Source organism: Streptopelia decaocto, assembly GCF_964273445.1.
Source record: "Streptopelia decaocto genome assembly, chromosome: 5".
In the NCBI taxonomy this organism is placed as follows: Eukaryota; Metazoa; Chordata; class Aves; order Columbiformes; family Columbidae; genus Streptopelia; species Streptopelia decaocto.
In genome coordinates this window covers 2240639-2253270 of record NC_138659.1, presented here as the reverse complement: position 1 = coordinate 2253270, position 12632 = coordinate 2240639, and the positions used below count along the sequence as shown (strand labels likewise).

The window sequence follows — 12632 nt, the reverse complement described above, 5'->3', positions numbered from 1 at the left end:
GTGGGCAGTGCAACCCAATAGGGAAAGAAGAGAATAAACTCAGTCTCCTGCCCCACCATCTCATTTAAAACACTTCTGGTTGCCTGTGCATTTCATTTGCTGCTTTTCACTGATTTGACTGGGAATTGCTGACCATTCAGCAATGATTGCTATCAGTATAGATGCTTGAATACATAGAAATTACCCTAAATTCATGGCTGCTTTTGTAAAACAAACAACCCCCCCCCCTGTTGACTCTGCTTTCTTTCAAGTCAATGTCCTTTCTCCTTGAGGGGGGATGTTTCTAAAATTGCTTGAGGGATTTAAAACCTCAATGCCTGCTGAACGTCAATGGACGTTGCACTTCCCAGTTTCATTTGTGACCCACAACGTAATCTATTATACACACAAGTTTGATACACGTGCAAATTTCTCGTTTAACATTAGCAAGAAACCACATGCCTCTAAGGGAAGAAAGAGAATTCATTTCTCACAAATGCAAAACAAGGTGTGCTTTGACAAAATGGCAGCAAATAGCCAATCTGTGCATCTATTGCGTCCGTTGACCGTAGGTCAGTGAGTAAAACGACACCCAACAAAACCACGTGTGTCAAAACTGGAGTCAGAGATGAAGACACAACGAGGTCCTTCAGATCTGCATCTGCCAGGATGGGAGAAGCAGAGGAAGAGCCACCCACTGATCTGGACCGAACCACCACCAGAATGATCCTGGTGTTAGGCAGCCTCGATTCTCAGCACTGCTGATTCCAGAAATCAGCTTTTTCCCTCCAAAGTTCATGCAGGGACTTCTGGATCTTCCTTGTGCTGGAACACGATGCCTCAATTCTGTGGGTGTTAGGAATAATTCCTTAAAATGACTTGAAATGCCACAAATGCAGGCAACGTTACAACCAAAACCCACCACGGCAGCAGAGATTTACTGCTCTCCCTGTAGAGAACCACGTGAGTTTATTTCAGCCAGCAATGTTTTATTTGCCCTTCAGAAATCAGGAGGAGACAATACCACAAAAGTATTTGAGATCCATGTGAAGCATTTTTAGCCACTGTGGATTGGGATTTGCATTCCGGAGGTATAATGAACACAGAGACACAAAGATGTACGCACACAACGTTATTAAACCCTTGTAGATTATCCCAGTCTCACCCAATAACTTTGCCTTTTCTTAATGATGCTTGTATGTATATGAACTATAGCCTTTTGCAAAGCTCAACGGCAACAGAAAGCAGCAGCTTTGGAGGGGCTGAACAGCAGACCAGTGTAGTCCTGTGTGTTAGAGCTCTGCACAGGCTGTATCATTTTTCTTCAATGGAGGGAGAAACTGTTTATCTGGGAAGGGTTTCACATCAAGGACAATAGGGAACTGTTTAGCTTTCCACAAATAGGCTGGTATGCAACTTCCGAGCACTCTCCAAGGAAAACGTTGGAACACTAGCTACGTATTTCCAGCAGGGATTTCATGTAAAGTAGTTAATGCCCCACATCCTTCATCCTGATTTATTCCTGCTTCACTGCGCTGCACTCACTTCAAACACAACATGGGGCTCATCTCAGGGAATACGCACTTTGATCACTGGGGACTCCACACTCGTATTGGCCATTCGAACATAAACAGGGATGTGCTGTCTCGACAGAGGTATTTCTGTGACTGCCTTTATTTTTACAAGAGTAATTTGGAAATGTGAAGCTGGGGTCAGATGAGAGGAGATTCAAATCTAGTGGCCAGGCAGGGCACTGGATACCAAAGAGCTTGGAGCTTGTCTACGACTTGGCTGCTGAGCTGCTGCAGGTTAGCAGGCAAGTTTTAGTACCCCTGATTTGACATATATCATAGGAGGCAGTGAGGAAAGGCTTCATTGTGCTCTTATCCACAAAGGAGAGCACTAAATTAGGTCTCTCTTCCTCTGGAGGCTGCGACCAGCAGAGAGTGGCACTCACACACTTGTGAGCTGGTCCCATACCCCACACACGGCAGAAAATGGGGAAACATCCCCAAGCTACTCCTTCCATCAACACTGGTCCCCTGTGCCACCAACTGTGTTCTCATTGAAGTCAGCAAGAGTTATGACCACAGTGAGCGTGTATTAGAGTAATTCTTGGTGCTGATTTCCATAGCAGGACAACTGCGGCCTGTGCAATCACCAGCCCAAAGAAGAGGTCAAGGCGGAGGCCCAAACACATAATTCAGTTTCTGTCAGTCACTCCCTGTGTCTCAGCCTTTATCTCTAGATTTGCATGTATTAATTCTAGAACTGGATTACTGCACTGGTGTATTTTTAGCAACCATGATTGCAGGAAATTGTCTTCATTCAGGCTGTTCTTTCATCGTACCCACTGACAGCCATTATGTCTATATCCACGTACAACATCTGATCCGGTTTTCCTCCCTCCTGTTTCTATTCACAGGTCCATTTTTCATCCTCCTTGGAATGCAGAGCATTTGGAAGTGTAGGTGGAAAGCCAAAGTCTTTCAACACCCATTAATAGAAATTTGTTTTATTAATTAAGTTTGTGGGAAGAAAGAAAAAGTAAGAGAGCTGATCCTCTGCTCTGGAATCATGAATCACTGTGCAAGAGAAGACATGTCCAATGAGACACCAGAGGCCACTTCAGACAGAGCGAGCAACTGAGTTGCTTTTTTTTGGGAAGTCCTGAGTCAAACAGAGCAGATTAATCCCCAGGAAATGGGAAACACATTGGCATGACGTTCGCTTGCATGGAGCACGAGCTCCAGAGAAGGGTGAACCTCCAAAGGTTCTGCATGTCAGTTGAGTTTGTGGAAGGGTTTTAAAACCTTAAAGCTTCTCTGAAGTATATCTGATCTGGAGCTGAGCACAGGATTCACAAAACATGATTTGCTGGATGAATTAAACTCTTTACATACTTTACAGATTACATGTGAATTTACTTTGACTTCTCATAAAAATGATTCAATGGTCATGACATAAAAATGTATTCGGGATTCTAAGTTATTCACTGTGACAAATACTTAATATATTCAACATTCTTAATTTACTAGTCCTGTTGTAAGAACTTTCCTTTTGTTTGGCATTCCCACTCCTACTACTACTAGCACTTAACTAGGAGGAGCAGCTGATACACAGTTCTAAAGGGACACCCACACACTCATTCCAGACCCCACGCTGGGCTGTGGTCAGTGTGAACCCACCTGGCTTGGCTGAGATACTACCAGTTGTTACAACTGAGAGGTATTTCAAACCGAAGTGGATGAGAAATGGCACAAGATCACATTGCATATGTACTTCAGGACTGACATTCTACTCGTGGGGGCAACTCAGAAAGGTGTAAGTGAATTTCACAGCTTGCCACCACAAGATCCACCCACAAGGAGCCATTTAGCCATGCCATCAGTCACATAATGTTATTTAAACTGTGAAGAATGCCCCTGTGAACACCCCATCACCCATGAAAGATGGAAAATGTACTTGCCAGTGTATTCCTATGTAGAAATCTGTATCCCCAACTGTTTCCTTTTAAGGCACTATGCTTGAAGGAATTTTAAGTGAAAGTGTCAATGAAAAAAAGTCATTGACTCCCTTTCTTCCTGTTCCTTTTTTAGGAACTCGTGCATGTTAAGGAACTCCCTGCAAGCAAAATTACTGGCAATTACACTCATGCTGAATCAAGCTCCTCTGTTGATTGCAACACAACCCACAGAGCTCTTGCTGAAGGAAAAGCAGCGGGCTCTGGAAGTGGAAAAGCTCTCTGTCCTAACGTGTGAGGTCTCTCTGCCTGACAACGTGACAGGGAAGGTAAGGGAAGCCGGAGCTGCAAGGACAATGACAGCAAACAGACCACAACCCTCCTTAGATAAACGACATCTCTCAAATCACACAATACCACTTGATACCTTTGTGCCCCTTGAGCCGTTACAAAGTGCAGCTGCACTTCAGCACAGATTGATGTCACTTGGGACGGAGTGCAGGCTGAATATACACACACAAACCTCACACCACCTCACTGTTTCAACACAACACTGGAGAGAGGATGCGGCAATTCTTCCAAAGGCTTAAATAAGTCTATTGACACTGACTTGAGCATGGAGCCCAAGTTCTTCAAACAGGAGGGGGACTCATCTCACAAAGTGATTAGCCATCTAAAACTAGCCAGGCATCTACTGCAAGCAAGTCGTGCCGGTTGCCTGAGACACCCATGAGTAGTTCTCTAGAAAAGTCAGTCTTTTTACATTGACTATAATAATTGTCTGCACAACTGTGTGAACATACTCTTAGTTATCTACCAATTCCCTCATGGCTCCTCACAACCAAAGACAGGAGACAATCAGCAACAGTCTCACATTAACAACAACCTCTAAAAGCTACTGGCACCTATAGAAGCCTTGTTGTTGACTCCAGCGCGCTTTGGATCAGCTTTATCTTTAGTAACTAAAGACCGGAATTTTAATCTTACACTAACAACCTTAGGGTGAAAACATCTACATTAGTGTTGGCTGGAAGCAGAAAGAGGATGAAAAAATCAGTTTCTCCTGTGGAAACAAGAACTCCAAAATTTGGCTAGGAAATACAGTAAGAACTAGCTCTGAACTTTTTAAGTCTCCAAGGCTCTGTAAGTTGACTGTTAGATAGTTTATGGAGCATGAGATATAGATCTCCTAAAACCGATAGGTTGCAGAGCAGCAAAAAGCCTGGAGACCTTCACACTGGCTCAGGACGGCTCAGCGAGCAAACCACCCTGGAGCAAGAGAACTAAGCCCAGGTCCCCGTGTGCAAGTTCCCAAGGATTAGAATGATATGGAATATAAAACTTTTCTTTCTTTTTTTTTTTTTTTCAAAAGAAACCAGAAGCTTTACCAAGGATAAAATCAGATTATAGAGAAAAGTGAATCTTCTCACTGGGGGAACTAGTCAAGCACAAAATTCCCAAGAAGTTGGTTCCATGTTCTTCTACCAACACCACAAATTATCCTGCTCTTTCACAGATATTCTTTGGTAGCAAGCTGCTAAATTCCACTCTTTCAGAAGGTGTTTGGTGCTTAAAGGCGGCCTAGAGAACATACAGATACCCTAAGTAATGTGCTGCTCAGGAAGCAACAGGACAATTAATTTCTACAGCTGAGAACTCATGAGTTGACTTCTCCACCACATCTTAGAGCTTTTCTTCAACCTCTTTCCCCCAATAGTCACTTTGGCTGGCTCAGACCCTGTGCTTTGTGGCTGCAGGGTAATTACAGGCACAAAGACAAATTGCAAAAGAAGAGATTTTAAAGGCACGTGGGAATCTCTTGAAAATGTAATGTGCATATTTTCATGGCTAAATATTTTAAGCATTAAGTAGTTATATTCTCTAGGCAATAAATTTGTCAATGCATGCAGATGAACCCCATTTAATCCCTATATACCTCTTATTGCAAATGATGCTGTCAGAGAAACCTCCCTAAATGGGTTTGCTCCTCTTCTGAGGGAAGGAAGCGAGTGGAGGGAGCATGACCTTCAGGCGAAAGATCAAGCGGAAGATGCAAAGCTTTACAATAGGATTAAGAAGAACTGCAGTATCCCAATGGGGAGAATATTCCACCCACAGGGAAAAAACAGTGTGCATTCTTCCCTCTCTCAGAAGAGATGAGATCCAGGTTGGGCTAACACCACCCCAGCTCTTATTTTGTCTCCTCAGTTAACTCACTTGTTCCCAATGAAAGTATCACACCTCTCTTTTTTTGTGTTTTAAACTCTTTTCTAAATAATATTTTACTTATTTCACTATAAGTTTCGTGTTCTCCCAAACACATCCAGAACACTAACTACTAAGCACAGCAAAGTAACCCTGTCTGGCCCAGGACCAAAAAGCCCAAGCTGCTTGGGCATTCCAAGGAACACGGCAACTGCTGGGAGACTTCTGATGGTTCCGATGACATTAAGTTTCTGGGCTGTAATCTATTGAAATGGCAGCTTTTACCAATTTTGGGCTGCTGGGAATCACAGAATTGACTGGGTTGGAAAAGATCTCAGAGATCATCAAGTGCAACCCTTGGTCCAACTCCAGTCCATTGACTAGATCATGGCACTAAGTGCCATGTCCAATCTCAGTTTAAAAACTCCAGGGCCGGTGAGTCCAGCACCTCCCTGGGCAGCCATTCCAATGCCTGACCACTCTCTCTGTAAAGAATTTCTTTCTAATATCCAGCCTAAATTTCCCCTGGCAGAGTTGAAGCCCATGGCCCCTTGTCCTATTGCTGATGCATGGGAGAAGAGCCCAATCCCCACCTGGCTAGAACTGCCCTTCAGGTAGTTCTAGAGAGTGCTGAGCTCACCTCTAAGCCTCCTCTTCTCCAGACTAAACAAGCCCAGCTCCCTCAGCCTCTCCCCATAGGTCTTGTGCTCAAGTCCCTTCACCAGTCTTGTTGCTCTTCTCTGGACCTCAAACATTTTCCCATCTCTGCATAGCACCTCTTGAAGGTGATGGATCCTGACGGAGCACAAAGGCTGCACGACTGTGTGGTTGGGTTGTGCTTCCATCCCAAAAGCATTCACAGCAAAGAAAGTTCCACCATGAGACAGAGCTGAGGAGGGGAGCCAGGGTCACACCTGCAGGGTGCTATAGGAAAAGGTGAAGGATCAGCCTCTGTGCTTCAAAAAGAAGGAAAGAAATAAGTTGCAACAGCAGAACCATGTTGCTTTGACTGAGCCAGGAAGTTCAAACGTAAGGAGGAAGGGTAATTAATTTCCACAGCAGAGCTCTGAGAGTTTACAATCAGCTCTTAGATGGGCAAAAATAAAAGCTTGTCCTGCTTTCTCCCATTCTGAAAGAAGGCAGCATTGAGCATAATATCGGAAAGAGCAGTCCGATGGAAATGAGTGTGTTTTTCTGGCCGAGGGTACGGTGTGCGGAACGCCAGGGCCCGGCGGTCCTGAGAACCCAGTAACAATAGAGTCATCATGGACACAGGTGCTTCCGGGATTGATCTTGCAATCTGGCTGCTTGCAATTAAATGTGAAGCAGCTGTGGCCCTTTATCTGTTCAAGTCACTGGAATCCATCTGGGGGGAAACTTTCTCCCATCTCCTCCCCCTCCCCACCCCATGCAGCTCTGCTTTCTGAAGACAGACGGGGCAGGGACGGCCAACTGGCAGAAGCCCCACCAAATAAAGCAAAAAATTAAAAAAAAATATAAAAATTGCTTTTCTTATCTTCTTTTATCTTCTTATCTCAGGGCAAAGCAATGAGATACTGATTCAGCCATTCATTTTCCGATGCCTTCATTCAGGGACAAGGAGGACAGCCAACTAAACAAGAACAGCAGATATGAATGCTGTTGAAGGTTGCCAGGCAAACAGATTTGGGACGCTTTCCTTTAGGCAACAAAATAAACAAATGAAGCCAACGTGAGGATAAGTTCTCAAGTGTTTATGGCATTGTTCTACATGCTGAGTACAACGGGATTTCTTTTACAGAAAGGGACTGAGCTTTAAAGAAGGTATTTTCAATAGTCGGCTGGTGGGATTCTGGAAGCGGCTCAGGAAGGTCAGCAATGGGCCACCAGGCACATCAACAGCAGCCAAGGGATTTCAGAAATCCAGTTGGTGAGAGCTCCCAAATAGCTCCACACCAGCTAAATGTAATGTATATGAACTTTTCTCTGCCAGTTCATCGATTGCAGAGCCACCAAAGCCCCCCATGGCTTGGCTATCTCTTCTAGCTGCCAAGCTCTCACTTTATTTTTCCCCTTAAGAAAGGGAGAACTTGGCTCAATATTGTGCTTGTCAGTAGACAACAGAAATGTGAGACTCTAGGTGTTCGTTTGGGTTGACTCAAAGAGCAGCCATTTCACAACCCATGCTCTGCATTTCAACAGAGGAAGCCAACAATCCTCTGGCTTTACCCAGTCTGTATGTAACTGAGAGAATAAACAGCTTTGGCTTCGTCCTGTTTCGCTCTTCCCAAGGCTTTTCTGATACACAGGAACAGTACTAGTTATTTTCTAAGAAGATATTATCTTGTCCTTTCCGAAACTGAAATGGATGGCAGAACTGAAACATCTATACCAGACTACCCCACCTATTTATGATACCACTGCTTCACTATTATTGAACAATAAAGCTCAGACTAATCATTTCAATCATAATAATCATACTATCTAGGAAGAGAGATATTAAATAAAAACAGTATTTGCTTTTTTGGCCAGTCAGCATTGGTAGCAAGTAGGATGTAGCATGTGTGTTTTGCTGAAATTACTTTCATTGTTTCAAATAATGAGCATTCTGACTTAACCTGAGAAAGACTGTCCTGCAGCTTACTGTCCAGAAGTCATTCATACTCAGCCAAAACCACCCTCGCTTTCAACGTGACATACCCCAAAACGTTCCTACTGGGCACAACCCATCCACAACAATCCTTTTCTGAACTTCCCCGGCCAGAACATAAGCACACAGCTGCTTCAGTTTTCTCCAGCCCTCGCATTGTTTCCATGTGCTGTCCACCCCCAATCTCCACATTACAGTCCAGCTGATCTTCCCTCAACACAATGCAATGTTTCAGTTGTCGGTGAGCGCCAGAACGCGATGCAGTGGGCTTGACTCCCTTATAGAATTCACTTGGAAGAAAAGCAGAAATGTCTCTTTTGGGTTTCAGCGTAAGAGAGAAATACCTCTTATTTCATGCATGGCTCCAAAAGAACCAAGATGAGCACACCTGCATCTCTACAATCTATAAAACAACTCCTGCTTGCAAGCAGCTCACCATTTGTTGAGCTTCTACTTATTCATTCTATGTATACCTGTGCCTAGGTATAGTTACTATGTCAAAAAAATGCTTTCTCTTCTGGGCCTTTCTAGCTGTTTTCAAATGGGTTTATTTCACCCTTTAAAAAGGAAAGAGAAGAGCAAAAAAAGATGGGCAGAAAAAATGCAAGGTTCCTTAAGACTCTCAATTGCAACGTAACCCCAACGCCACAACAATTAACTGGCGGTGCTTTCTGAATATGCTGTCGACTTTTATCATAACTGTGTTTGATTAGACGTTTTTCTGCAGCCGAGCCAGAAATCTTAAAATACAGGCTATTCGCAAAAAAGGAGAGAGAAAAATACTTGCAGCAACCTCCTCCTTTTTAAGGGGGAGCCCCAAACACTTGTTCTGGCTACAGCCCCAGGACAATGGGGCTGGCAATGAAAACAGGACAATGGAAACACCACCTCTGATGTGCAGGGCTGGGAGTCTCTATTTTCTTGTTTTTATTTTCTAAAGGCAGCAAGCTGTTTCCTGTCAATGTATTTAAATTATCTTTATTAAAACTTAGTATATGTAATATATAGACTATAGTATATATATAGACTATAGAAACTTTCTATAGTCTTATACTATTTTTGCACCTTGAATAATGCAGCTAAGCAGCAACTCGGTATCTCTTTATCATGCCATTTCTTTTTCTTTCTGTATTCTCATCCCAAACCGGCCAATCTGCCTGGATCGTAAGACCACAGGAACACATCCATCAGCAGAACATCTAATCTTTAAGGAATACAACAATCCGCTCTCTCTCAACTCAATCCAGTACTCATGCACATCAGTATAGCACTTAATACAGTTCTGTACATTCCGTGTTCTGGACAGACACCACTGGAATTGGAGTACTAGTCCAGAAAGGAACCAACCTGCCCAACGCACTGGGCTGGAGCTAGAACAGAAGCTACCGACTGTAGGATAATTCAGCTCAGGACACATGCATTGTTCCAAGTGCATTTTCCCCATGGACCGACAATTTTAGAGAAGACACCACAAACAAGAGACACTGCTGCTAAGGGGGGGGGATGCATACAAAGAGGTGCCCCACGTTGCAAATAAGTCAACACTAAGCTGTGGCTTTGTTTCAAGTTTCCTGCCCCACCACATTATTTCAAGTCTGTGATGATGTGTATGGACTTATCTCAAGACCATAAAGAGCAGAGACTATTCTTGGACTTCTCTCGCACTACTGTATCTTTCTTTCTTCTCAAGGGCTTGCAAACAGCCAATAAATTAATAGCTTAAGAATTTCCAGTTAAAATACTTTTCATGGGAAGACGATACTTTCAACTAAATGAAAATTGCTGAGGAAAGTGCCGGCTTCCCTGGAAGGCAAGTTTATTTGTCAGAAACCTAAGAAGGGTATACTTCAGCTGGTTTGGTATTGTTTGCTTCGTTCTCCTGTTTTGCCATATTTTTAGACACAGACATTTTTGTTGATTTTAGCTGAAATTTCCAGCCCTGCCAGTTACAGTGTTTAATGCTCTTGCTGTGCCATGTTGACTTTTCTCCCTCTGCCAAAGTGCTTCTTAAACCACCTCTGAAGATACGCTCTTCCTTGTGCTTGATAGCTTTTTCTTCCTCTTTTCCCCATTGTTATTTAAGACTGCGCTTTTATTGCTCAACATATTCCAAGAAGCATTTAGGACAAATGCTCTGTCAAAGACACTTATGTACAGTTGAGCCATATTATATTCTGTATGAATCATTGTGGGTATTTCACAAACAAGGTTAGATCAGCCAGATTTTTCCACTATATTAAGCATAGCTTTTTCAGACATGGTCTACACTTGCCCTGTGATTAATCCTGCATATTGAAACTCAGCTCATATTTGGACCGTGCCATGTCTGCCCACCAGGGACAGGAGCATGCCGCTAACACGTTCTCCTAACGAGGATAACAATCCCACCACAGAGCCATCTCAGCCAACTTTTATCTGCAGAATGCAGGGGAAAGGTGAACTTCCCAAAGCTAGATGGTGTCTCACCAGACCTTCCAGCTTTCATGTCTATGATATCTTCAGACAGAGACCTCATCTAAACTGCCAGGAAAAGAGAAAAGTCCAGGGGAGGACGTCTGTTTCCCCACTTGAGGACAGTTTTGTGCCATGTTTTGTCTTGTACTAATGAAGACTGCCAAGAGCGTGGCAATCAATCCTTCTTGCCTGCTTCATTTGATCAGATGAACGGAGAAGCTCAGGGAATATCAAATTGCATTTCACCTACTCAACACGCTTTCCAAGGTGCATCTGCTACGTTAAATCCGGTCCTCCAGGCAAAACCGAAATCACAACTGAAGAAGAGCAGCCTGACAGAGAGGCCTGGAAAACGAAGCTGGTGGCAGTTTACTGCCCTGCAATGGAGAGGCAACTAACACCCCATGGAGAGAAAGAGATACAACAGCTATGGGGGAAAATGAGCGTAATGAGACGTTTCTTGAAAACAGAAATAAACTGTGGTGGCTCCTCACCCCGTACAGTTAAGCAGCTATGATATGAATAATGTCCATAAATGAAACAGAAAATAAAATAGCCACTGAAGCTCCATGTGTTTCCAAACTCACACTAGAGATGCTTTACAATCCACTTTTCTCTGGAAGTTGCATGGGCAAGAGAGGTTCCTCACTCCCTTACCCACCTCCTCTACTACAGCATTAATTTTGCTCAGTCACAGAAAAAGAGAGAGAGAACAGGAAAGGAGAGAAAGTGATTAATAATCTGTGGGCAGCTGCTTACTTTCCAATTGGTTGTCCGGGAGGGGTGTGCTCCACTTCAAATCCTGCTTGTCTCAGTACATCAATCACAGTGTTGTTACCCAGGAAGTGACCTAAAATACAGGTAGAAAATAGCACTGTCATTTAAACGGCTCCTCTCACTCGCTCGAGTTTCTCCTGTTGGAATGACAGGTGTGGGAGGCAAGGTTACCAGAAGCTTGGCCAGCTCCAAAAGGAAGAAAAGCATGTTGTACAATTGCTGGAATTCAGACTCAACTATTCACCACGTTGCCCACTGCAGCCTTTGGCAATGGCCAGGGGAAGAGACGGCGCACAGCCCAATACGGCATTCTTTCATCTTATTCACCCTCCCTCCCCTCACATGGCCAAGGGACTGGCTGGATAAAAGAAATCCTAGAGAAATCGCTAGTCTAGTCTTCCAATGCGGCCATATTTAGTATGTGCATGGACTAAATGAACTCCTACCATGGATATCTAGATGACTCTGAGGTGGCGAAAAGAGCATCACTAGGGCTTTACTCATGGTCCTAGAGGTCTTTTCCAACCAAAATGATTCTATTAACTGGAACAACTTAGACCCCCAGATGTCCGCCCTGCCCACGGGTGTTCATGGACGAAGCAGCTCTGAAGGTGCTGTACTGCACACTCAGTGCTCATCTACCTGAACCACCAGTGATGCCAGAATTGCTTCATCGACCACTCAGCACCTGCACACCAGGGTAGGGAGGAGCTGGGATGGTAACCTTATCTCTCCCAAAACCTGAAGATTTAGTTCTGTAAATCAGGGCTCTTTGCTGAAGGTGTAAAGGTCGCATTCCTATTCACAGAAGTAACAAAGAGCCCCATCAGTCCTGCAGCATACATGGGCCTTCAAAGAGTTTACTTAAGGGAGTCCTATACACTTGAGGTCTGAACCAAATCCCACTGGAGTCAATAGGAGCCCTCAAAGGGCTTTGGGTACAGACTCAATAAAGCAGTGTAATCCCTCCAAAGCTTTCAACGTATTGTCAGAGTTTGACATTGTTTTTAAGATGGGTTAGACATATAAAGTAAGGAGGCAAGAACTCCACTGAAGAGGTTTATTAAAACCCACATAGCCTAGTAACCTGTCTCCAACTGTGTCCCATGGTAAATATTAAAAGTA

The 12632-nt window shown here is 43.8% G+C and overlaps 1 protein-coding gene across 1 annotated transcript in view; it reads right to left on the bottom strand.

Moving 5' to 3' along the window:
- The window catches only part of TRABD2B (TraB domain containing 2B), a gene marked incomplete at its 3' end in the record, with an annotated part of 261347 nt that overhangs the window by 34032 nt on the left and 214683 nt on the right, over nt 1-12632 (bottom strand). Inside the window, exon 5 of the mRNA XM_082054677.1 lies at nt 11490-11580. Within this exon, the coding sequence (XP_081910803.1) occupies nt 11490-11580 (91 nt within the window). The remainder of the gene's footprint in view (nt 1-11489; nt 11581-12632) is intronic.